Raw genomic sequence first — 26,993 nt, 5'->3', positions numbered from 1 at the left:
CTTTCCCATATGGTTTCTTGATTTCTCTGTGTGTGTATTTCTTCAGGATGCAGCAGGCTGCTTCCTTGCCAAGGTTGTTCCCAAACTTACTCTTGGCAAAGGAGGGCAATTTTATTATTTGTGGGGAGATGCTGGTGCAGTTTGCAGGGAGGAGGAGTGGGTTGGAGAAGAGATGTCCCAAAGTTGTTTCCGAAGAGGTAGCACAGGCCCACCAGGCTCAAAAGCCACATTGCATTTCTTCACGTGTCTCAGGGAAACACAAACTTCAGGGAGTTGTGAAATCCAGAGCTGGCCAAAATAAGGACTTTCTGTCCCATGGGAAATTCTGTGATTTCAGAATTTGGATTCATAGCAACTTGGGGGGGGGGAGTCAGATTTTTTTCACAAAACAAATTCATGTTGATCTTATTGAAATGTTTCCTTTTGATTAGTGTGTTCAACTGTAATCTATGGTACAGAGCAACAAGTCGAAACATTTCAATCTTGTCGGAACAAAACGTTTTGAGACTTTAGACAAAAGTGATACCTTCCCATGCAATGTTTCGATTTTATGGAATCAGCGTTTTCTGATGGCAAATTTTCCACCAGTTCTGGTCAGATCCCTGGGTCTCTCCAGGAGACACATTTCATACCAGCGAATGCCAGAGCAATGGTAAGGTTGCCTCCCGTCTAAACTGGTCTCTAGATCGGCATGCTGGAGGTGGATGGATTGAGAACACCCGTGCTACTGTTGTTGGGTAGCCCATCAAATACATGGACCATGAAGTCCTGAATCTTCAAGGGTCTAGCATCACTTTATGACATGATCAGAGGCTCAGGGTTGAACTGGACGAATAACATTTATTATGATTGTTATTGGTTCAGAGTAACAGCCGTGTTCGTCTGTATTCGCAAAAAGAACAGGAGGACTTGTGGCACCTTAGAGACTAACCAATTTATTTGCGCATAAGCTTTCGTGAGCTACAGCTCACTTCATCGGGTGCATTATTTGCATTACAGCAGTGTCTAGCTCGATAAAGCCCCTATTGTGCTAGATGCAGTACATACTCATAGGAAGAGACAATCCCTGCCCCAAAGAGCTTACAGTCTAAATAGCTGACACAAAGGTGGGAGGGGAAAAGGTGGGGAAACTTGTGCTAGCCAGGGGCAATGTCTGGACTTAAACCCACCTCTCCTGAGTTCCAGCCCATTGGTCTAGCCACTGGACCCTACTGCCACTCGGAGCAAAGGCCATATTCTCTTCTCCCCTTCCAAGGAGAGGGCAGTCTCCTCTGAGCTTCCTTTTTACCCCAAGCAAAGGGGTGTCCATCTAGGGCAGAGATAAAGGCTATTGGTGTTGGTCAAGGTGGGGAAGGCTCTTCGTTGAATGAGCAGGAAGGCTAAGGTGGGAGTGAAACCCAACTGATTTCTGACGGAGCTGGCTTGATCTTAGCTCCGCATCTGGTCCCTTTTCCCATAGTACCTGACCATCTCCAATGTATTTGCCTTCACCACACCCCAGCCAGGGTAGGAAAGTGGGATGATCCCCATTTTACAGAGGGGGACCTGAAGCCCAGAGAGATAGAGAGACTAAGCGACTTGCTGCAGGTCACACACAAGAAGCCAACGGCAGAGCATAGATCTGGACGCGGCTCTGCCAATTTGCAGCCTAGCCCCCAGGCCAGCTTTCCTCTCCAGCCACTGACGTGAGTCGATACCCAAGGAACTGTTTCTAGCAGGTGTTGGAATTGGCTTCTGAGAGCAGGATTGTGCCTTAGCTGTCAGCACGCTGTAAAGAAATAATTGACACGCCCCCGCCTTTCCCCTCTTCCGCGCCTCTCAATACTTTATGAAAGAGATGGAGCAGGTCAGAAAGAGACAAACTTTGGAGTTTCTGACGAGCTCTTCTTCAGCTCTGAGTATGCTCGAAAGCCTGTCTCTCCCCTTCCACCAACAAAAGCTGGTCCATTGCAGGATCTGACCTCACTCCCCTGGTCTCGCTAATATCCTAGGACCCACACAGCTATGCTCACTCGGAATCATACTTTAATAACACAGCCAGAGCGTGGAGCAGACGACATGCTGGTTCCACGGGTGCCATAGCAGGTGGCGACCCTACAAAAACATGTGGAAATATTGCAACACGCGTAACAGAACCATAAAAAAAGGGCCTTGCAATTGACTCATTGCCACCAGAGCAAGCCCATTGGCTTTGGCCCTCGGTGGAATGCAGGGTATACTTGAGTCTGTGCAAGAGGGAATCAAATATATACACTAGGCCAGATCCTCAGCTGGTGTAAATTTGGCGTGCCCCCACTGACTTCAATGGGACAATGCTGATGTACGCCAGCTGGGGATCTAGCTAATTAAGTGTAAAGCGACATCATAAGTTATGAAATATATATATATATATAATGCTGATTATTCTCTTTAAATGACAACCAATAAACATCCCAGAACAAATAACAACTAACCCCCCACCCCCCGTCGATGCTTGTCTTTTACAGTCGCTTTGGGTTTTTCGTAGCCTCCAGGAGCTCTGAGGATGACGTTCTCCCTCGTGCACTGTGTCTAATTCAGCATGCTTAAGTGAACTTCGAATGGTGTCTCGCCTTGTGCTGCTTCTCTGAAGGGTGCAGAGGTCAGCCCTGAAAGGCTACGTTAACAGCCAGCATGCAGTGAGATTTCCTATGGCAACTGCATGAGCACCCAGCCATATAAGGGGCTGGGTTGAGGCATCTAATAGAGGAGAATTCGGCACCTTGCCGAATTGGGCTCCTCGACCCACCACGAGCCGAAAGTAAAACTGACCCATCTAGCTTTACTGTCCAATTGAGAAGAGTGCACCTGTCCCACCTCCCCCAAACCAGGAGGGATGGCCATTATCAAGCAACACAGAGAAGGACACTTACAAACGTATGGGTTTCTTTTAAAATCTCTATTACACTAGGATAAACCTGCTGTTTAAATTATTGGAGTCATTCTGGGTTTATGCGAGTGGAAATGAGATTAAAGACAGGCCCTCACGCCATTGACCCAGCTGAAGTAAACCTGTTTTTACAGCACTGTAATTCAGATCAGAATCTGGGCCAAACTCCTTTGAAGTCAGCAGAGTTGCTCTGGATTTACACCAGCATACCTGAGGTGACGATTATTTTATTTTATTTTTAAAGGACACCATCAAGATAGAGTTCCCGCCGGCAACAGGAAAAAACCCTTTGATTGAGGATTCTGGGACTACACAACCATTTCCCCTGAGCAGCCAGAATGCCAGTGGTGAAACGTCACCAAACACAGCCTCTGCCAAGTCATGTGGCTGAGAACGTTCGTACGCACCACATCATCAGCCGGTGAAAGAGACCCTAACGCAAATCCGCACAAACCAAAGAACGAAAGCAAGAAGGAAAGCGAGAAACCTTTTGGTAATACTGGTAAAATAACTAATAATACTTAGCTCTTAGCTAGCACTGTGATCTCAAACCGCTCTGCAAAGGAGGTCAATAGCATTATCCTCATTTCACAGATGGGGAAACTGAGGCATATGGAGGGACATAGCTCACCCAGCAGAATCAGGAATAGAACCCAGGTTTCCTGAGTCCAGCTCTACCCACTAGGCTCCCGCATGCTACCTTCCGCTATGCTGCTACTATCCTTCAGTTTACCATCGTTGGAGCCTAAGTAATAACACTTTCTCCTTCTGCGGAGCTTTCTGTTTGAAGATCTCAAAGCACATCAATGAATTAAGCCTTACAAGCCCCACCTCAGGGAGGTAGGATCAGGATGAGTTTGTCAGCACTGGCTTGAGAATTGGGCACGTTCAAAGAGCGTTCTGCCAGGATGGGGGTCCCGCTTCTAACCAGTTGGAGATGGGAAGACGTAAACGCTGGGAAGAGCTGGTTTGAAGTTGATTCCCATTCTTGGCCCCGCAGACGTTGGCAAGAATTGGGCTTCAGGAGAAAGCATTCTGGTCTCGTTCAGGCGCAGCTGCCAACCCGTCCAGCATCTATTCCGCAGGGATTGACTCCTCATGGCTGTGTTCTTCATCAGACAGCAAGCGATGCTTCGGACGTGCCCCACTGGGCCGTCCTTCTGCATCCCAACTTGCTGAGCCGCTGCTCTGGCTCCTGGTGGGGACGGCTTCTGCCACTGCTCCATTTCGGGTCACCCCATCGGTAGAATTGCCCCTCACTCGAGAAGCCAGCTGGGAAGACCCCGAGAAGCTGGAGATGGATGAAACTGCAGGGAAAGGAGATGAGAGTAGTGGCTTGGCATTTATTTTTCCTACAGCTGCTGCTTTCATCAAGCTATAGTAATAAATGCTTACAGTGCCTTGGGCTGGAGTGGATGCTGCTGACGACAGGGCATGTCAGTGACTCCATGCTGGGAAGTAAAGACAGACGTTAAGAGGCTATGGAACACAGACAGTTTCAGACCCTTGTGCAAAGTGCCGCCCTCCCAAACAATGTTATACCCAGACACAGTGACCCAACTGTCCTCAGGGAGGTTAGATAGGTGGAAATGGATGTAGGACCTGATCCTGTGTACTGTCCCCACTTGAATGGGGTTACGTGGGTGGAGGTGAAGACAGAATTTGACACTCTACATAACAGAGTATTGCACATCCCCTTCCAGATCTACCAGCTGACTCGCGTACCCCCTTCCAGATCTACCAGCTGAGTTAGACTTGACAGTTGCTGGGCAACTGAACCCGCGCTGTACGATGATTGGAGGTGAGGGCTCTGTACGTTAGTGTCTCTGTCTATCTGTGTTCTCATTGGTACATTTTGAAGTGAATTAATTCCCGCATTTTATATAACAAGTTCCCACAGAGTTTTAACGCTTTGTCTGAGTAGCCTATTTTGGAAATGCAACAAATTAATTAATAAAATCCACCACTGCACAATTTCTCCCGTGTGCCCTCCTCCCCACCCCGAGATGTCTCAGTTTGGGACCCCCTGCTCCGTGCTCCAATGGGTTTGCACAGGTGTAGCTGACTGCACAGCTTGGTCCCTTTGTGTTACCCCGCCACCTTCTGTGTTATGTCTGGAGATGCCTCCAAGCCACAGAGTTCAGGTCTGGATGTGAACACGCCCACATCTGGGGCAGGAGGTTTCAGGCCCAGTGGTTTGGTTCGGCTGGCAGCCGAGACAAGGATGAGGCTCAGGATCTGCTTCTCCATTGACATGAAAGGACATTGGACCCGGCCTTCAAAGAGCCAGACGCACGTGCTAGGTGCCTGGTTTTCTCCTGGGAGGCTCACGCACGTCCTTTCCCCTGCACACGTCCGCCTGACCCACCTGCTCTCCTCGCCTTCCACCAGCTTCCTGTAGGTGAGGATCTCCACGTCCAGGGCCAGCTTGATGTTCATCAGCTCGTGATACTCCTTCACCAAGCCGGCCATGTCCACCTTCCCTTTCCGCAGGGCTTCCTGGAGCTCGGCCAGCTTGGCTTCAGCATCCTGGAGGGCGAGCTGGCCGTTTCCCCCGGCCTCTTTGATGCCACCTTCCAAATGCAGGCACTGGGGCAGCGAAGGGGAAGGGAAGCGCCGTTAGGTGGGCAGCGGGTGCTGAGCCAGATGGGCAGCTCCCGCCCCCCAGCCCGTGACTAGGGTTCCTCACCCCTGGTTTTCTGCACAGGCTTTCTTGGCCTCAGTTGATCTCTGGGTGCTTTTCAGCTGGGAGCATAAATGAAGAGGTCTGGGGACTGCTGCTGCTGCAGTGGGTCTATGGGGAGGTGAGGTGGGGGTCTGAAGTGCTTGAGTTCCTACTTCTGCGAGACTCCCCATATTTTAGAAACAGCCAGATGGGCCAGCAGCTGTTTTCTCCAAGTGCTTTTTGCCTCCATCAACCTCCCTCCACCCGTAATATATCTTCCCCCCTCCCCCAATAAGCGTTCTCCACCGACTTCCCCTCATATCACATCTGCCCCCACCTCCACCCGATCTTCCCCCATCACCTTCTCCCCAGCCCCACTCCCCCTCCAAAGCTCTTCCCCTCCACCCCCATAACACACATACCCCCTCCCACTCGCCCTCTATACCTCTCCCCCAACCCAACCCCCATGGCACCCCTTCCCTCACTCTCCCTCCATGATCCTCCCCCATGTCCACCCCATGACATCCCGCACTCTCCCTCCATAACCCCCCACCCCAGGACATCCCCACCCCCTCCCTCCATAGCCCTCTCCCACCCCACCCCATAACATCCCCACCCCACTCCCTTCATAGCCCTCTCCCACCCCCATCCCATGACATCCCCACCCCCGCTCAATAGCCCTCTCCCACCCCCACCCTCCCTCCATAATCCTCTCCTATGACACTGCCCCCCGAAGCCCTCTCCCACCTCCATCCCCATGCTCCCCATCACACAAATCACTGGCAAATCACAGCCTCTCTCTCTGCCTCAGTTTCCCCTCCCACCCTTAGGCTATTTAGACTGTGAGCTCTTTGGGGCAGGGACTGTCTCCCTCTGTGTGTCTGTGCAATGCCTGGCACGACAAGGCCCTGATCTCACTTGAGGCCTCACTTGAGGAGTAACACAGAGAATAACAAGAGACTCCCCTGGCAGACTCATCCCAAGCGGGGAGTGATGGGTGTGCGTGGGCACCTGGCTCGGACCTGGGGGCGGCTGCCGTTTCTCTTGTGTTTCCAATGCCCGAGGCTCCCACTCTCCCAAGACCCCAGCCTTACCTGGCTCTTCAGGGACACGATGCAGGACCTCAGCTTCTGAATGTGTATGGTCAGCTCTGCAATCTCCCGCCGGCTGCTGAAGAGCTGGTCCCTGTACGTGGCGGAGTGGGTGGCTCCTTCGTTCAGCTGCAGGGAAGAGTTGAGATGGAGTCACCCCCTCCCCACCTTGCAGCCATGCCTGGGATTCTGCAGGGAGCTGGTCCCTCACGGGTGCCGGGTTCATAGAATATCAGGGTTGGAAGGGACCTCAGGAGGTCATCTAGTCCAACCCCCTGCTCACCAATCCCCAATTTTTGCCCATGACCCCTAAATGGCCCGCTCAAGGATTGAACTCACAGCCCTGGGTTTAGCAGGCCAATGCTCAAACCACTGAACTATCCCTCCGCCCAACCCTCTTGCCAGTTCAGAAACTGTCTAGCTCTTCCTTCTCTCTCACTTCCCCTTGCCCCCCCTTCTTTCTCCACCATCTCGCTGTTTATCTACCGCTCACCGATCCCCATGATTCCTAGGCTGGCTCTCTCCTGCTCCCCCGCACCAATGGCTTTGCGGCATGTCTCCCATGAGAGAGAGACGAGTACCTTGCTCCAGGTAAGGGCTTCTGCCTCCTCCCAGCTCCTGAAAGCGAGGGCTTCATACTGCGCCCTCACTTCCTCCACGATGTTGCTCAGGTCAAGGTTGCATCTGTTATCGATCCCCATGACGACTGAGATGTCCTTGATTTCTGCCAGCACCTCCTGAAGCTCCTGGATCGCAGGGAGGAGAGGAGAACTGAGCGGATACGTAGGAGGCAAGGTCACAGTCAGCTGTGCGTGGCCAGCCCAGTCCCTCCTGTACACCGCTGGGAGGTGGGAAGTTTCCATAAGTCAAGGCTCAGGTTTGCAAACCCCACCATGGAGTGGTTTGGCTCTGGTGTCCTGCTTAATTCAACCAGCCCCCCTCAGGGTTTGGGCTGGGGCTCAGAGCAGTGGCTGTGGGTTTGGCCATTGCTGGGATTTCAAATTCCCCCCGATCCTGGGCAAAATTATATGCAGCACGATGTGCGTGTTGGTTGATTTAGCAAGAGTTTGTGGTCATGTCAATACCCAGACACCATGCTCATATGCAGTGGGCACGTGGGGTAGGGCCAAGGGGGTGTGAATTAATCTGAGGGCTGTGGAACTCATTGCCAGGGGATGCTGTGAAGGCCCCAAGTATATAAAAAGCTCACGGAGGATAGGTCCATCGATGGCTATTAGCCAAGATGGTCAGGGACCCAACCCCATGCTCTCTAAGCCTCTGACTGCCAGAAGATGGGACTGGATGACAGGGGGTGGATCACTCAATAATTGCCCTGTTCTGTTCATTCCCTCTGAAACATCTGGTTCTGGCCACTGTCGGAAGACAGGTGTAGCGGGGCGGTCACCCCGCTCCGGCCCTGAAAGGGTTAAAAGCCAGCCCTTGGAGAGGGCTGGGGCTGAGAGCCAATAAGAAGAGGTGGGGAGGCAGCCAATCAGGGCCAGGCTGGGTCCTATAAAAGAACTGCAGGGCCAGAAGGTAGTCAGCCTCTCTCTAGCTTTGGAGTGAGAAGGACCTGGCTGCCATGCAGAGCAGAGCGGAGCTCTAGCCTTGCAACTCCCCAGGCTGAGGCCTTGGTAAAGGCCTAAGGAGGTACTGGGGCTGCAGAGTTGCAGCCCAGGGATAGGCAGAGGCAGCTGGTCCAACCCCCTTGCCAGTGATGAGGGGCCATTACAGGCTGCAGTTTGCCCCAGAGAAAGGGGGCTAGATGACAACAAACCACAGAGGTAAGGTGGGCATAGAGGGTGTGGATTCCCCTGGGAGGGGAGACCCAGAGAGTGGGGGGTGCTGCTGTGGGGCAGCATCCCAAGATAAGAGGGCAACGGGGTCCGGGAGGGATGCAGGGCCTGTGGCAGGCGAGACTCTGGCCAGCAGGGGGTGCTCTGAGGCTGAGGAGCTAATTCCTGGTTGACCAGCAGGAGGTGTCGCGCCAGTGAGTCTGCGATCTGCTACAACAGGATATTGGGCTAGATGGACCATTGGTTTGACCCAGTATGGCCATTCTTATGTTCTTTGTTACCTAGTTTGTGCCAGATACTTGCTGACATACTGTGGCTGCCCACAGACTTCAGGGCTGACTCTGGACTGTACAACCCAGCCCCTTGGGACTCCAAATCAATGCTATAGAGAGAACGTGGGTCCACATGTTGCGGCAAAGGCCCCGGAGCACTTAAGAAGAATTGCAACTAACTCCTGAAAATATACGGCCTATGACACACGCCTGCCATCCAGTAGAGGGCAGTGTGGTGCCTGCACCCATTGCAAAGCTAAGGTGGCCATGTGTCCTTGGTGATATATGCTCTCTGTGAGGAAATGGTCAGTGGTGTGGGGTTGCTACCGTCTCATGATTACAGTGTCTAGCAGGTGGACACAGGACTAAGACGCTCTTCTCTGGGCATACAGCCGAACTAAAGGGGGATCTCCATTGTCCACCACCCAAAGGATAAATGGGGACTCTATGTCTTATGCCTTGTCCCGCACGTGAGAAGGTGTGACTCCATCCAACACTGGGCAGTAGTGGTAGGCACACCTCAGCCAGCATACACATGTTGCAACTCCTGACTCTGGTGTTTGTTCTTGATGACTAAGGGGAAGTGAGAACGGATACAGACGTGGCTCAGCAAATCAAAAAAGACACCCTAATCGATGCTAGGAAACCACACTCCTGTGCCATTGGTACTCAGACAAGACCAAACCTGAAGGGACTGTAAACTAATGGAATGCCTGATAATCCTCTTTCACGCTGCATCTCGCTGTAGGTCTCATTCCCCTTTTATGCTGGCGTAACATGACTGACTTCAATGGGATTACTCCTGATTTACCCCTTTACAATAAGACTCTGCATTTTTGGCCTTTTGTCTCCGTCAACGTTCTTTTATTCCACGCTTTTGTGGCCCTTTGTATGGAAGGCTTTGCAAGAAGGTAGGGTACTTATGGCTTTGTTTGCGTTACCTCTCCCTGACTGGGGGAACAATGATTGGGACTGGATGGATGATTCATCTGTTACCGATGACAAATCTTTCCATTAAACAGGATTTTAAATGTATTTCTTCCCCGTTGAGACTTGATCCCCAGGTAATTTATAGGGGTTGTTAGAGGAAAGGTTAATGTGGGAGAACACATGTAAATTTCATATGCTGGAGCAGTTTCCATGCATAGAGGGCCTTTTCACATTCATGCCAGTATAAATCAGGAGTAACTCAGCGGTGTTACTTGTGATTGTCACTGTTATAAGGATGAGCAGAATCAGGTACGTGGAGTTACAAGTCTGTGAAACAGACATGAGAGCAGAATCGTGCCCAAGAACTTTTCTTCTAGTGCGGCTGTCGTTACGGAATAATGGAGGAAACCAATTCAAACTAGGAGCTAGGTTGTGTATCAGTTACCTCAGGAAGGACTAGGGGTTGTTCAAAAAAGGGGATTATTTCATGTTCAATTTTTTGTGTAGATTTTCCTGACCTTTTGACAAATCAATTGCAAAGGAAAGTTTTTCATTTAGAAGAGAACCAAGTTTTTCTCTTCCAGTAGAATACACTCCCGGAGGCTGAAATAGAACGCAGGAATCTTGCCTCCCAAGTCCCACTCGCTCTAGGCTCTATTCCCACGGCTGGGGAAAGAATCCAGAAATCCTGACTTCCCCTTGCTCTAACCACTAATCCAGATTTACCAGAACAGCAAGACCAACAAAAAACCTCTGTAAATTATGATGGAAGTCCCAGAAAACGTTATGATGTTAAAGGGACCTTTCACTATCAATTTTGAATTGTACCAGGGAAAAACTATGCACAACAGATGTATAATATGGTTAGGGTATGTCTAAACCACACACTAAGCCCAAGTTCTCCTGTAGGTGTGAGCCCAAGTCCTCCTCCTGTCCACACACAAATCAGTCTGACTTGCGTCAGCAAGCACTTATGACCCATGTCCTATGACCCTGCTAGGGGTATAGATCAGAGCCCAAGTCCAGCTGGAGCTCAGGTCCAAGTCCTGTCATTCTTCAGTGTGGACACAACTCTAGCTGAAGACTCAAGGCAGAAGGTCTACGCAGAGTAGTGTGGATGTGTTAACATGACTGTGAGAGCTGGATCCAGCAATTGTAAACCCAGGTTTACAATTCATTGTGGACACTCAAGCGTGGGCTTGGAAACACAATCCCGGTCCTCCAGACCCAAGTTTACAATGCAGTGTAGACATACCCTTAGAGACCTTCCCCCATATCTCTTGCCATAGAAGAAAGACTAGTTCCCTTGGCCCCTGTAGCTTTGGAAAAGAGGAGACAAAGCGAGGGATCCAGGAAACAAGATCCTTGATGTCAAATAGCTCTATAAGGGTTGCTAGGAAAGTGGCTTAAGCTGAATACAGGCTCAGTCTGAGGAATAGGCGGGGCAGGTACAATTTCTTTGCGCGAAGGATGGATTAAAGAATACAACAGGTTGCCAAAGTCAACAGTGTGAATCCCAACAGAAACTAATCCAAGAGGAAGCTGGGAACATAGCGAGGGGCACATACAGCCAGGCCACTAGGTGCTGCAGCGCATAGGGATGGCTTCCTCCCATCTCTAGTGCATCCTTTTCCAGCAGTGCAGTCAGCACAGGGAGACAGCCTGGCAGCTTATAAAGTCATTCAGAAGGCAGTATGGTCTAGTGGCTAGGACACAGGTCTAACCCTCCGGAAACCTGGGTTTTAGTCCCAGTGCACCCCACCTATAAAACAGGGATAATTATACTGGCCTGCTTTGTAAAGCACTTGGAGCTTTACTGTTGAAAAGCATGGCCTTTCTCAGCTGCATGGTGCCTGATGCACCATTGGAAATCGGCTGCATTCTCTGGGTCAATTCATTGATATTACGGTGCTGACTTTCTTCTTTGTGGGTGGGTGCTCCACCCCTGCTCTGCCCCGAGGCCTCGTCCCCACTCCATCTTTTCCGCCCTTGCTCCGCCTCTTCCCGCCCTGCCCCTCCTTCGCTGCACATGCCCTGCCCTTGCTCCACCTCTTCCCACCCCCGCTCTTCCCTCTCCCCCCCGACGCCTCCCAACAGCTGCCAAGCAGCTGTTTCGGCAGGAGGCTGATGGGTGCCTCGCGCCCGGTGTGAGTCTGAAGGCGACTGTCGCTCAGCTCGCTTCCAAAACGGAACGGCCGGGCCCGTTCCTTGGAGAGCGGCCTGTTCCAGGTGTTTCGGAGGAAGGTAGAACACGGTTAGAGGGCACCTGTTCTGTTAAAATATACCATAGAGGAGCGGCAGATAAGGGTGCTGGTTGAGGATTCCATCCCGATCCCAGCTGGAGACAAGTGTATGCCTTGCAGCACTGAGCTTGTAAAATCATCCTAGCTAGCTCAGCTGCTGATGCCGTTCTTCTGATCCTAATATGCCTTAATCCCCTTCCTTTGAATCTCGCTAAGCTATTTCCCTTAACAACACCCTGTTACGAAAATGACACAGGCTACATCTACACTGTGATAAGAGACCCATAGCATGGCCGGGGCTGGCCAGGGGCAGCTGCCTTGGGCTGCGGGGCTATAGAATTGCAGTGTAGACCACTGTTCCTTCTAAGCTGTGTACACAGATCCTAAACCCCATGCACACGGCAAAACACCGCGCGCACAAAAATTTGCACAGCAGAAATTTTTTGCGCACATGGCCTGTCAAAAAGTAGAGGGAATACTGGTGTAGACTTTTGGGCTTGGGCTGGAGCCCGGGCTCTCAGACCCTGGGAGTGCAGAGGGTCTCAGACCCCCAACTCCAACCTGAGGCCGAACATCTACACTGCAACTGGTAGCCCCCGGAGCCCGAGTCAGCTCTCCCAGGTTCTAAGACTTAGTGCCATGAGTTTTTTATTGCAGACGTATGCACAGAGGTAGTTTGTTCTATTCAGTGGACCCTGAAAACATCAAACGAAAGGAAATTTTGAAAGAAAGTAATTTCAAACGGGGAAAATCCCAATGAGTTCACAAACACAGCCGTGAAATCTGTCAAATTTTTTCAGAATTCTTTTTTTTTGCATTTCCCCCCCCTTCTGCCCCCTCCCCCCCAAACCAAAGAATTTGGCACAATGGACACAAATTCACCTGACTCTTTGGTGCTGCCAAAACTGCATTTTTCCCCAGAAAGAAAGTATTTAGCTGAAACATTTCGCCCAGCTCCACCAGCCTCATTGCACACGCTTAGGCATCTGGTCTTATTGTTGCTTCTTACCTGCTCGTATACGGCTTTCTTTAACTCCATCAACTCTTGAAGCCCGTGCAGTTTGACCTCAAGCTCGGTTCTATGCATGCAACCAGCGTCTAAATCCTGTGGGGCAAAGAAGACATATCAGTGCTGCTAACAAATGGTCTGTACGTTGGGCTCTGTTGGGGCTAGAGATCTTCTCCATTGTGCACTGATTACCCAGTCCCAGGAGAAAGCAGTGTCCTTTGGGGATACTATCCATCCATTCTGCAGGATGGTGGATGTTGCTGGTGGGACCCTGTTTTGCTGTTCCCATTGAGGTTGGGTGATATGAGAAGAAGACCTCTAGATAGAATTTCTTTTTGTTAGAGCTTGAGTGCATGAAAGGAGGTGGGGCATAGAACATAAGAATGACCATATTGGGTCAGACCAAAGGTCTGTCTAGCCCAGTATCCTGTATTCTGACAGTGACCAATGCCATGAACAGAACAGGGAATCATCAAGTGATCCATCCCCTGTTGCCCATTCCCAGCTGCTGGCAAACAGAGGCTAGAGACGCCATCCCTGCCCATCCTGGCTAATAGCCATTCCATAAAAGGAAACAAGCAAGACTGGCCCATAAACAGTCATCTTTTAATCATAAGGAAAAGCAGAGATTGTTGAAAACACTGATGCAATAAACAAAAATCGCACAAACTGCCCTTACCAGGCCATGAGCATGCTTGGGAACAACTTGTAATTAACCATAACAATCATTTATGGTGAGCATTCCCCACAGCTCATGACACCCTAGCTTTCCTTGCCAAAGATTCCAAACCCACATACACAACAACTGATTTCCATTCACTCATCACAAGTGCAGCTTCCTCTGGGGTGGAACAAGGTGGCTGTTTAACAGAGCCTGCCTGCACTACATTTCACAGGGAGTGAAGGAGAATACTGTCTGCCACTGGTTTTCAACCTTGGCATACTGTGACCGCATGTAGAGAAATGTTTCAGGGCGCCCCTGAAGGGAAGGTGGTTACGACCCGTCCTTGTGACCCTACTGGATCATGACCCCAGGCTGAGACCCCATGGTGTATGCCACTGAAACTGCATAGGAATCTTGCCTGATAGAACTTGGCCAAGACGTGGCAGGTAATACTCCACAGCATTTGGTGCAAAAGCACAGGATCTTTAGCAACCACAGGTGCTCAGGTCCTCATTTGTCTATGGTTCATTTCAAAATACATCACCTCCACCAGTCTGTGGTCCTCCTGGCCCAGGTTGCCATCTACTGAGCCTATAACCCCCCTGCCTTTAGCACTGTAGGGGAATGGCTACACAGCAAGAGAGCCCAGGTCAACTGGCTAGGGCTTGTGGGGCTCAGGCTGTGGGACTAAAAACGGCCATGTAGATATTCAGGTTTGGGCTGGAGCCTGGGCCCTGAGTCCCTCCCCCGTTTCCAGGTTTCAGAGCCGAGGCTTGAACGTCTGTTTTAGCTCTGCAGACAGTTGACCTGGGCTCTGCAACTCGTGGCTGCTGGTCTCTTTGTTCTGGGTAGCCATGCTCTAGATTTCCTATAGGGGCAGGTCTCTCATACGAATACAGAGCCAACCCAACCCTCTTCTTGGTGCTTACCTGACCCCGTGAATGTAGTATTTCTGCACCTCACCATGCTTCTACTATTCCCATTTCACAGAGATCTGAGGCCTAGGTCCTCAAAGAAATCTGGCCATCTAACGCCCACTGATATCAAAGGAAGTTAAGCACCTAAATACAGTATCTTTGAGGCCCTGCACGAGAAAGACGATGTGACTTGCTCAAGGCCACTCAGCAAGTCTGTGGCAGAGCAGAGATGCAAATCCAGATCTCCTAAGCCCAGGCTAGGACCCTAACCACTAGACACTCCTTCCACTGCAGGTGCATCTTCTCCATAGATGGGCACGCAGCCCTTTATACCGCTGTGAAGATGAATGGCTTCTTACCCTTTTCAGCTCCGTGAAGGTGAATTCCATGCCACTCCGTTTATGTATTTCGTCCTCGTATCTACGGAGAGAGAAGCAGGCTGGTGTGAAACGCGGCAAGGCTTAGCTAAATCCTGTATTGGAGATCTTGCAGGTCACTTTGTTTAACACCGCTTGTACCAATATATCAATAAGAGTCACAGTGATCCCCAGACAGTTTTTATAATTGGAACAGACAAACTGTGGGAGGGGAAGTTGCTGGTCCAGCTAGAAATAGAACCAAGGTCCTCTGAACCCAAGGCCAATGGGCTCCTCATTGGACCACCCTGCATCCAGGGGACCAAATTCGCCATTTACCGCTCTCAAAAGGGAACAACCCAACCCAGCCCAACAGTGGCAGCCTTCCTTCAACTTCCATCAGAGTGGGAAAGGGCCATTTAAAGGAAAAGATAGTAACCCTTTTTTGAAGTTATTGACGTGAACAGTGACTGTATAGATCATTGGTGCAACCAAGGTTATGATTTGCTGGTTATGATTATGCTATCTGAATGCATGTATCATGTTGTATTTAAAGTTATAAGTGTTGGCTCTGTTCTGTCTGTATTTCAAACTTGTGCAATGCTTCTGGGTGACACCCCAGACAATGGGGCGTCACCACTGCCTAGCCTGCTTGATGGCCCATTAAGGACCATCAGCTATACAATTGATCCATTGAGAGAAGGCAGATATACCTTGTGACTCAGCAAGGTGTGCAGGGATGTGCCTATGGACCAAACTCTAAAGTTTTTTTCATGCCATGTGCTGGGTGGCTTGTGTTTGGAACAAAGGAAGCACAAGCCACATGGCAAAAGGACTAGAAAAGGCAACTGCAGCACCTCCATTTTGTCTTCAATCCTGCTGCTTACCTCTGGAGGAACCTTGCGACAAACTGAAGCTCTAAACAAAGGACTGAATGACCCAGCTGTGGGTGTATTCTAGAGACTTGATTTGAACCTGCAGTTTATTCCATCACTGCTACAAGCCTGAACCAAGAACTTTGCCATTCCTGTATGTGATTGACTCCATGTAACCAATCCTAGCTCTCATCTATATTTCTTTCTTTTTATGAATAAAAACCTTTAGATTTTAGAGTCTAAAGGATTGGCAACAGTGTGATTCGTGGGTAAGATTTGTGGGGGGAGGGATAGCTCAGTGGTTTGAGCATTGAGCCCGCTAAACCCAGGGTTGTGAGCTCAATCCTTGAGGGGGCCATTTAGGGATCTGGGGCAGAAAAAATTGGGGATTGTGCCTGCTTTGAGCAGGGGGTTGGACAAGATGACCTCCTGAGGTCCCTTCCAACCCTGATAGTCTGAGTCTAATGAGTATATTGACCTGGGTCTGGGGCTTGGGCCTTTGGGACCGAGAGAACCTTTTTTGTTTTACTGGGGTATTGGTTTTCATAACCATTCCTCCCCGTAACGAGTGGCGTTGGTGGTGATACTGGGAAACTGGACTGTCTAAGGCAGTGGTCCCCAACCTTTCTGTTGCAGTAGCGTATTCATGTTCCCAGAAGAGCGTGGCAGGTGCCGGATGACCAGCCGCCGAGAAGGGGTGTCGTCAAGAAGCGTCGCTGCCATAATGCCGCTGAATGCAGCGGCGTTGCCAATCCTCGGCGGCGGGTTGTCTGGCGGCCGCACTCCTCGGCGGCGGGTTGTCCGGTGGCCGCACTCCCTTGTCAGTAGGCGGGCGCACAGAAATGCCCCGGCAGGCATGGCATGGCGCCTGCGGGCACCGCGTTGGGGACCACTGGTCTAAGGGAATTGCTTGTATGACTTCTGGTTAGCCAGTGGGGTGAGACCGAAGCCCTCTCTGTATGGCTGGTTTGATGTGCCTTAATAGTAAAGGACCCCAGCCTTGGGCTGTGACTGCCCTGCTCTAAGCAATTTGTCCTGAATTGATACTCTCAGTTGTGTCCCTCCAGAGGCAGCATCGTTACACCTTTATATTGAGGGTTACCTGCATAAAGAGTTTGCAAAGGGTTAATAAACGCTTCCTAGCGGTTTTAAGACCTGGCTAATCAATTGTTACGGAGTCAATCAGTCGCTCTTAACCCTGGCTCATAACCAGGCTTCCACACTTGTAGTGATGTGCTTTATGGGGAGTGCGTGGGACGTGCTACTCTCGCTTGTGACTTGCTCAGCCACTAACCCTTTATAACCTGCATATAAATGTAGCCTCCATCTGACAACTAACTGAAACGTGCCGGATCCCAAGTGAGCGTAACCCTTGCAAAGGAGACCAATCTATATGGGAATAGAGAACCCAAACTCATCCCACAGTTACTGTGGCTCTTCTTAATCATTGATCGTTCGTAATAATCATTTGCATTGCGGTCAGAGCACCAGTTACCACCCAGGAAGATGATCCCTGTCCCGGAGAGCTTACAATCTGAGTGCTAAAGTAGCTGGGTCTAGGGGAAGGGCACAAGGGAGGAGAACAGGGGAAAAAAATGACAATGACAGGTGATGCCATTGTTTCTGCCTCGCCCTGGTATTTAACTGTTTCATAAGCCCTGATCGGGAGGCGAATGGGAGAAGTGGTTGGTTCTTCTGGTTTTTCTGCTTCTTAACTGGAATGTCTGACTTGGTGCCAGCACACGTATGTTGTTCTTAATTACAGCCTGCCTCTCTCCCGCGCCATCCTCACCCCAATCCCTGCTGAAAACGCTTCACTCATTGCAGGGCATTGACATCATGTCACCTACTGCGCAAACAACAATCCTGACAGGATAGCAGCCGGGCTTGTCCGCAACCGATGCTCATCCCCCCAACCCCCCCGTCCGGCTTAGCCAGCTTTTGGCTGGAGAAGGGTGGCAGAGACGCGCCTTCAGATGTGGAGGGCCTGGGAGCAGGGAGGTGACTCGTGAGGGGGTTGAGCGACCCTTTCAGAGCACAAACAGATCACAGCTCACTTTCTCCTTCAGGACGATCCTGAGGACCTGTGGGGTGGTGTGTAGCTTTAAGGGTAACTGGTCTGGCTATTGAGTAGCAACGCAGCAGAGTGCACAATAGCAAAAACGCACTGTACAAGGTCCTCCTGTCTGAGTGAGTGGACTGGGAGTTAGCTAGGGACTGCTTGACTAATTTCAAATCAGGCATTTTCCAATCAGCAAATTCTCTGTGGGGAAAAGTTGGTTTTGATGGAGTTTTCTGTTGGGGGAAAAGCAAAACAAAATATTTCGCTGTTTGATTGATTTGACATTGATCGCTGAGTCCGCCTGAGCACCATGGTGCCAGATGGGAGTCGTACTTTTGGACCCCTCATGCCTCTATTGTCCCGTATGGGACCTGCTACCTGGCCAGACTACATTTCCCATGATGCACCCCTCTCTATCTCTCCCTATGTCTCGGTCATGAAACGTTACAATATTTCTAAATTGAAATTCTTTGGACATTTTTGGTCCATGAAAAGTTTCAACATTTTATTCCAATGCAGGACCGAGCAAAATGTCAAAACATCAGAATTTCCCAGGGGACAGAAATTCTGTTTTTTCAAGCAGCTTCCGCATCAGGAAACCTAGGTTCTAATCCCTGCTCTGCTGCTGTCTAGTGATACCTCTCTGTGTCTCAGTTTCTCCATCTGTAAAATGGGGATCATGATATTTACCCATCTTTGTAAAGGGTGCCCTGAGATCTCTGGATGATAAAAGATAAGTATTATTATAGCAGCCTGGGGAAATATGAGATAAAGAATAACATTTTCTAAATGCTTAAGAAAAAACCTTCTGTGCAAAATCAAGTGCTGGTTGAAGAGTAAAGGAAAGTCCAGGCTTTGAGGCCAGATCCTCAGCTGGTGAATCATCCAGGAGCTACATTTGTTTTAATCTGCTGAGGAACCGGCCCGGAATAAAAGCAGGGAGCTGGCTTCACTATGATTTGTTGGGTCAAATAGCTAAGCACAAATTTGCATGATTACCATTCATTCAAGAAACTTTTCACGAATGCCCCAAAATGCCATGAATTTTTACTCCAGTGGTTTGTTTGGTCTGAATTTGCTCTGTGAGGCACATTCACTGTTAATTATTCACCAGTTCCATGAACCATCCCAATGAGGGAACAGATCGAATTAAGCAAGGTGAGCGGTCAGGCCATTGTGTGAAAATGGTTTGTTCACAGTGTTGGCTGAAAAGGTACAAATAACCAATATGTTCAAAACCCGTAATGGTTGGGGATGATTTGTCAATTAACAAAGGGGCTGAATTCAGAGGGGCATGACTCTAACTGCAACTAAGGCTCCTTTGCACCACTCTGACTGTGGGCTTAAATTCTACGTAAATTAGATTAAATAATTACAACCACTTAAGTAATACTAATTTTTACATCTGTGCTCTTCTATAGCACTTATCAGTAGATCTCAAAATGCTTTACAAACAAACAGCATTGTTATCGTCATTGCACAGATGGGGAAACTGAGGCACAAGGCGGTAAAGTGACTTGGTCAAGGTTATCAGATAGGCCACTGGCAGAGCCAAGGATAGATCCTAGGACTGCTGAGTCTCTGTCCCATACTGTAACCACTAGGCAACACTACCTCAACTGCCAAAGTGGTGTAAAGGGTTTAAGAGTCAGACTCATAATGAATATTATACCTGATTCTTCTTCAGTCTACACTAGTGTAAATCAGAAGTAACTCCGCTGTAGTTCATGCAGTTACACTGGTGTAAAATTTGCATAAGTGAAAGAAGAATCAGGCTCATTAATAGTTGTAAACCCATAATAACTGGACAATACAACAGTTAAGCCGGGGTAAAGTCACACTTTCTAAAGTCACAGATTGGGAGAACATGACAGAAGGGGGCACATTTCACAGGGGCTCAGAGAACACTCTCTTGAAATGAGTGAGGTATTCATTTCTGTGTCAAAATACAATCATTGACTTGTGCAAACAGGGCACTTGTGCATTCAAAAACCCCATCACTGTTCATGCAAATGTGATTTTGTGCATGTAAATTGGGTAGACAAGCCCTTAGAATCTCTCTCTCTCACACTGTCCATGGATTTCTATTTGTCTACTTGTCTAAGTTCATTAAGCATGAAAAAAGTGTGAGCCTTATTTTCAGAACCTGCAGTTCTTGTTGAAAGCTCATCATCCCCCCCAAAATCAGACCCTTGAGGGTTTTGAGTATGGACAACAAGAGAAGAACTCCATGTTATTATCTTAGTTATCCACAGTCCATACTTTTGAAATGGTACCTAACAATAGGCTGAAATTAATCCCTTTATTTCCAAAGACCCCCAACAAACTAGGACAACTGGCACCTGCTTCGTATGTTATCCATGGACTTCAACACCTCAGTCAACTCCGACTCCAGCTGTTCTCTCTCGTGGCCGATAGCCCTTATCTCTTGCTTCAGTTTGCTCATGTACTGGTCGTAGAGGAGTTTGATGTCTGATTCAGAACGGGAATTGTCCTGATCTTTCAGGAAGCTCCACTTGATCGTGAGAATCTTGTTCTGCCGCTCCAGGCATTGGACCTGCAGAACGGAATCCGGAGACATTAGGAAGGTTGATGGTGGAAGGCTGATGTCCACCCCTCAGCCAACACACTAGATGGGGAACCCCAGAAATAAATGCATGAACCTTTATATCTTGGGGGACCCAACTAGGCTCTCAAGCAAGGAGCGGTAAAAAAATTCCATCCCACGCAGATCAGGCACAGAAGGGCATTACATTGACATATGGAGGCTTTGCTTTACATACTCAGTGGTTTCTCGACAGACCATCACTCAAGTCAAATCACAGCTGATTAGCGCATCCTATTGGACATGACATCAAAACCTGACAACTTAAAGACCAAGCTATGAAGCTCCAACTCAAAGGTTATTTCCGTCTTCACATATGGATGTGAAAAGCTGGAGATCTACCAAGGGGACGGACAATCATCTCAATGCCGTCAAGAACAAAAGCCTTAGAAAAATACTAGTTATTAAATGGAATGACTTTACAATGAATGCTGAGATTTGTCAGAGTTCGACCCCTAAGTGCCAAAGCTTTATACAAAAGCAGTGGAAAATATCTAGGACGTGCATAAAGACTGAAGCCAGAGCTTCTACCATGCCATTGGGCAGCTGAAGGAACACACAAGGCCAACCAATAGAACCCCTCCATTGAACGTTAAAGAGGGTAAACTTATGGGAATGAACAACATAGAGGACATGCAAAGAGCGGCCCAGGATAGAGGGGAGCAAGTGTGGATGGCTGCTGAGAGCACCCTCTACAGAATGTGGCAGATCAGGGTTCAACTAGCAAAACCAACCCCTGGAAATGAGTAGGAGTGGAGAGAAGAGGCTGGTAGGAGAATCCCAAGGCAAAGTCTCATGGACAGAATAATACTAATCTGTATTGGAATCTTTCCCACACCATCAGATGTGATTGGGGCATAAACAATACAGGGCACTATCTCCTCTGTGTAAACACCCCTTCTCCTCAATATGAATCTGAAGCATGGATAACATTCCTGTGAGCTAACAGAGATACACTCTTCATCAGCCCATGCATTGAATCTATCCATCCACCCATTTATAGGCACCATCCCTATTTGATTGCCTGATCCTTCTGTTCTCTGTCCATCTTTGCAATCTTTCTTTACAAGTAACAACTTGCCTTTTCATCTGCTAGGGCTTCCACACACACCCCCCACCCCCATTTCAGCCTGCAGTCTGTCTGGCAGCATCTCTGTTACATATGCTGGCAGTGCTTTGATTTCTGTATGGGCTACGTCCATCAGGCTTCATGCAGCTGGGGATTGGTTTGAGGGAACATGGTCCAGCGAGTAGCACACCACCCTGGGCTGCAGAAGACCTGAGCTCTGCCAGTGACTCACCTCTCTGTGCCTCAGTTTCCCCTCTATTTAAAGTACTTATTTGGCCCCCCATTACTGTAGTATCTGAGCACGCCTCAATCTCTGATGCATTTATCCTCACGACACCCCTGTGAGGTAGGGTGCTGCTATTTAAACCCATTTTACAGTCAGGGGAGTGAGGCACTGCGAGAAGTGTCTTGCCCAAGGTCATAGAGGAAATCCGAGGTAGAGCAGGGAAATGAACTGGGATCTCCTGAGCGTCAGACTCATGTCCTGGCCACTGGACCATCCTCCCCCCCACCCCCCCCGCCAGCCTCTTCCCCTTAAGACTGTATGCTCTTTAGGAGCGGAACTGTCTCCTGCTATGTGTTTGTGCAGCACCTGGCACAATAGGGGCCTCCATCTTGCTACAATACTACAAATGATAACACTATGATAAGACAATTCCTCAGCCCAGTTGGGCCAGCATGATATTCACTTCCCTGCAGGTATCAGTAATAACTGTTGGTCCTAAAACATAAATATGGGCCTCATTCGCTGCTGCGTCCTTGCAGCGTATTCCAGTGTCACTCCACTGAAATCAGAAGGGTGACTTAGATTATTAGCCCCTCAGGGAAGGGACTGTCTTTTTGATCTGTGTTTGTACAACTAGAGCTGTACTGGGCTGTGACTATTGCTACTCGGGACTACAGCCATTCAATAAATAAATAATTTTAGGCCGACGCTGGGGCAAAACTGGAGTAACGTCGTGTGAATCAGTTTCCAACGTTTGCACTGCCAAGGGCCATGCACCCCTATGGAACTACATACAATCACCGCAAGAATTACAGACGCTGTATCCTGTCAGTGTGTGTGTGTGCAGGCATGTTTTTTTTTTTTTTTGGTACATGCAGGAGGTCGTCCACCCTCCAGTCTAACTTGGCACACTCCCATATTCGCAACGATAGCCATACGGCTCAGCCTCAAAGTGCTTCCAGTAATGATTTAATTGCCAGCTCTCCTCTCCACGCACAAAACAAATTGCTTTAATTGCACTTAATTTGGCAGGTGACAGCTGCCAAATGCTGTAAAGCGGCCATAAGTCAACTGAGGGGATGGCTCACTCATGAGACACCGTGCGTCCTCTCTGAAGGATAGTAACAGCATCACCTGTGCAAAGCTGCCTGCTCCTGCCCATCCAAGACATTGAGCAGGTGAGGACTGATCTAACTTCCTTTGCCCAGGGGTAGAAAATTGCACTGGTCCCTGGGAGAAGACCTTCTAATAGAGTGTGTTTTATCGGCTTAGTTTGTCCCTGGTCTGGCGTCTGTCAGCAGTCACGGAACGACCCTCCTGATCTGCCTTCTTCTTTAGGTTACAGTAGTGCCTCGAGGCTCCAGCTGTGATCAGGACCCCATTGTGTGAAGCACTGTTCACACAAGGAGAACCATCCTGCCTTCTCCCATGATGCCCCCTCCCCCCCATGCTTTGGAGGAACTCCCTGTGAACGTCTGCAAAGCCCCCTCGTGACCCACCTTCCAACCCCCTGCTTAAAACTCTCCTTTGCCATGCAGCCTGCAAGGAAGGCTGGACAATGGTTAGGCAGTTGCTTTGCTGACATCTCTGCCTCTGACCAATATTAGCTTATTGTTTCCTAGTGTCCCTCCCCAGCCCTGTCTGCATCCATCTGCTATCTCTAGTCATATGCTTAGATTGTAAGTGGCTAGCTGCTAACATAGTACACCTAATCAATAAGATACAACACCTAGCGCAATGGGGTCCTGCTCCATGACTAGGGCCCGTAGGTGCTACCGTAATACAAATAATAAATAAAATAAGAGGCAACCCCTACCCTGATGCGCCTACATCTGAACAGAGAAGCTTACAGAGGCACCACTGGAAACGGCCGGCACAAACACTGAGCCAAGTCCACCCCGGGCCTGTGTGAAAGATCCTCCAGGATGCAGTAGGAAAGGCCCTGTTTCAGAGGTACAAGGCAGCAGGGCACGGAGAGCCAACCTGCAAAGTGCCACCGAACAAGTGCTCAGTGGCAGAGCTCAGTGAGGAGGAGTCATGGACAGTGGGGTGGCTGGTGGGCTAGGGAAGTGGCTACCAGGTCCCTGCACAACACAGGGACCCCAAACACCAGTGTGAAAGGGGCATAGCTGGTGGTTGCTGCTACTCCTGCTCAGAGGCTGCAGGGATGGCTGAGACCTTGCAGCCTGGGTGTTCTGGTCCCTAAGCCTTGATTGAGGGGAGAGCATGCCACTCCCCTCCTTCCAAAGTTACTGGGGCTATTCATAGAGGGACCCAAGATTTGACCTATGGGCCTTAGATAATCATCACTGAGCACAGAATGGGAGAACCTGCCATACACGTTATCCCTGGAGGTCTCTTGTTTCTAGTTTGCTAAGTATGAACAGGATGAGAAGCCAGGGTTGCCTGAGATAGCAGGGACTGGTCTCGATGACCCAGGAGATCTCTTCCAGTCCAGTGTCCTGTGTTCCTGCATTCGTTAGACTGCAGAAGAGGTCAGAACTGAGAACCCACTAGCCAGCCATTTCTGCCTCCTCTCCAAACACATGTGAGCCACATCAAAAAGAAACCCAGAGTCAGTAAGAGCTTGACCAGGACTCCTCATCCTCAGCCGCGTGGCAGATCCCAAAGGTGCGTGGCCTTCTGACTGGGAATGGTCAACCCCTACCTCCCAGCTATGGCCACAGCTACTTCCCTGGGGGTTTATGGCTTGTGTGGCATTTGACTGAGGTCATGTGAATTCCTGATAAAAAGACACACTCCCTGTCCAGTGGCACATTCGCAAGTGTCTGTTACGTTTCTCTGCCAATGGGTTGAAATTCACTCCTGTGTAGAAGGCCAGTGGGAGATGGGCGCCATCTTGGCTGACACACCAGAGATCTCCATAGCTAGAAGCCCTTGAGCTAAAGAGCCAACCCACCCTAGCTAGGGTTGTACCAGACGCTTTGTGGGTCAGACACAGAAGAGGCCCTGTAATACACACTCACCAGTGGGATTCGTATGCGCCACTTAAGGCCAGTTTTGAGGGTTTAAGTGGGGCCTGGGTCTCGTGTTGGCCTCTGCCCGGGGGTGAATTTCATACACGCTAGATTTCATTCTCAGGGCTGGCATCTGAAAAAGTGCAATGCACAGATGGTCACATTTGTACACTCCAAGGGGTAGCTGGGCCTGCCTGGATGCTTGTTTACGCACGCAGAAACGCAGAACCCTGTGTAGGTGCAGTTTGGGCAGATGCTGTTGAAAACAGAGCCCCACGGTACTAGTTCAGACCCATATTAGCACTGTTTTTTTTTATTTTATTTTAAATAATAGTAGCTTGGCATTAACTGCCTACATAATATACTTCAGTGAAGCAACTCTTTCGGGAGATTACCATCTGATTACAGAGTATAAGAGCTTTGCAGGAACCTGCCTCAAGTAGGCGAACTGTTTTGCTTTGAGAAATCTTCTACCTTCCCCTGGATCTTAGCAGATGAAAGACTCTCTGCAGGAGAGCTTTGCTTAGCCGATCCAGCCACCCTTCCTCCCAACCCCCCGTCACCCGCCACATTGTTGGCTGGTTAGTTTTCTCTCATTTTAGCCATTAGACAACAAGACGAGCAGGAACCATAGGCTAGTTTACTGATCGCAGCTTCTGTGCTGGTTCTCTGCCCAGCTACAGGTATGAAACTCCTTCTGCTCTATCCTTTGTCCTCACAGCCCCTGTCTTTGCTGCTTACCCCATATCTACTTCTGTCAGTGGCCGAGTTTCCCTTTTCCCAGGGATCACCCAGGGAGATTACTAGCCGATGGGGATGGGCAGGGTCTTGGAAGCGGTGGACTGGGCTACTTGCCATAGTTAGCTAATAATCATGCAAACTTTTGGTAAAATAGACAGCACGGGAGGAAAGAACTATCCCCCCAACTGGGGAAATTAGCTAATATTTAGCACCAGGGAATGGCTATCCTTGCGAATCTCTCCTGCCACAGGCACCTCACAGCCCATCCCCTGCTGGCCTCTGTGGTCACTAGAACCTGGCACTCCTCTTACCTTCCCGATTAAGGATGCAAATTGGTCGTTGAGGATCTTCATCTCCTCTTTCTCCTGCTTCCTCCTCTGCTGGAATGTGGGGTCCATGTCTAGGTGCAGTGGGGTCCAGAGCTTCTCATTGCTGAAGACGGATGGGCAAGAGGAAGACGTGTGTCCACCAAGACTCGAGGTGCTGAAGCTTCTGCTGGCTGGACCGCCAGGACTGCTGCAGCCGTAGTATTCGGAGGACGTCACGACTGAGCTCCCCCTGGTCTGATTCCATGATGCCTGCCAAGATGAGAGGGAACTGCTGCTGAGGCTGCTGAATTCATTGGAGTGGCTGGTCATCCTGGCTCGGCAGGTGGTGGGGAGGTAGGGGAAGGTGTATGAACTAAGCCACCCGCTGCTGCCGGGAAAGAGAAGTGTCACCTTGGGGAATATGGTCTGTTTAATTCCTGCCTCCACTGAGCTGGGGTTAGCTAATGCATTACAAACACCTGCGCTGCTATGTTCATAAAATGAGAAGGGCGTGACTGTTGAGGTAATCCAGATCAACCTGTTGGCCTCTTTTTTGTTTGTTTACGTTCCCGCCTTTCATGTGCAGCTTGTTTGATTGGGGAGCGAGCACACAGGCCCTGATACTCACAGGGAAATGAAATCGCTCGCACCCACGTGCCCCGAGCAGCCGACTTCCTCATCCTTAAATGGTGAAGAAACGAGCCAGTGGCACAAGGATCTGCCTCCCTCATACAAAGTGGATAGGTATGTCATTAAGGTAATGGGCAATGATTCACAAGGTGGTGATTCAATTCCTGACTCTACCCTGGGCTTTCAGAGGAGACCAGCAATTTTGGGTGGCTGGCTGGAGGTATCATAGAATACCACGGTTGGAAGGGGCCTCAGGAGGTCATCTAGTCCAACCCCCTGCTCAAAGCAGGACCAATCCCCAATTTTTGCCCCAGATCCCTAAATGGCCCCCTCAAGGATTGAACTCACAACCCTGGATTTAGCAGGCCAATGTTCAAACCACTGAGCTATCGCTCCCTACAAGGGTCTGGTTTTCAGAGGGCAGGTGCTGAGCACTTTCTAAAAATGAGGCCCTTTTAAGTCGTCTTAGGTCAGGCACCTAAAATTTAAGGCATGCAAAATCACTAGTCATCAGAGAAAGTCATAGCCCCCTCTGTGACGCTGGGTATGAATACAATTTTCAGAATCATCTAAGGATATATCTGCACACTATGCCCTCGCTCTCACTCGGGTTTGAGCCCCAGCCCTGTTTCCATCCTCACACAGATC

The 26,993-nt window shown here is 49.6% G+C and overlaps 1 protein-coding gene across 1 annotated transcript; it reads right to left on the bottom strand.

The window, feature by feature from the left end:
* Positions 1 to 3,982: 3,982 nt before the first annotated feature.
* On the bottom strand, positions 3,983 to 26,045 carry KRT80 (keratin 80). The gene is made up of 9 exons (XM_077838735.1): positions 25,719 to 26,045; positions 20,131 to 20,345; positions 14,855 to 14,915; positions 12,915 to 13,010; positions 7,246 to 7,410; positions 6,668 to 6,793; positions 5,277 to 5,497; positions 4,304 to 4,359; positions 3,983 to 4,215 (listed from the first exon to the last, which is right to left on the bottom strand). The coding sequence occupies exons 1-9, from the start codon at positions 26,043 to 26,045 to the stop codon at positions 3,983 to 3,985; spliced, it is 1,500 nt and encodes a 499-aa protein (XP_077694861.1).
* Between the last annotated feature and the right edge of the window lie 948 nt (positions 26,046 to 26,993).

Source organism: Eretmochelys imbricata, chromosome 20 (genome assembly GCF_965152235.1).
Source record: "Eretmochelys imbricata isolate rEreImb1 chromosome 20, rEreImb1.hap1, whole genome shotgun sequence".
Classification (NCBI taxonomy): domain Eukaryota; kingdom Metazoa; phylum Chordata; order Testudines; family Cheloniidae; genus Eretmochelys; species Eretmochelys imbricata.
The sequence above is the reverse complement of the archived record's forward strand: the minus strand, read 5'-3'. Positions and strand labels throughout refer to the sequence as shown.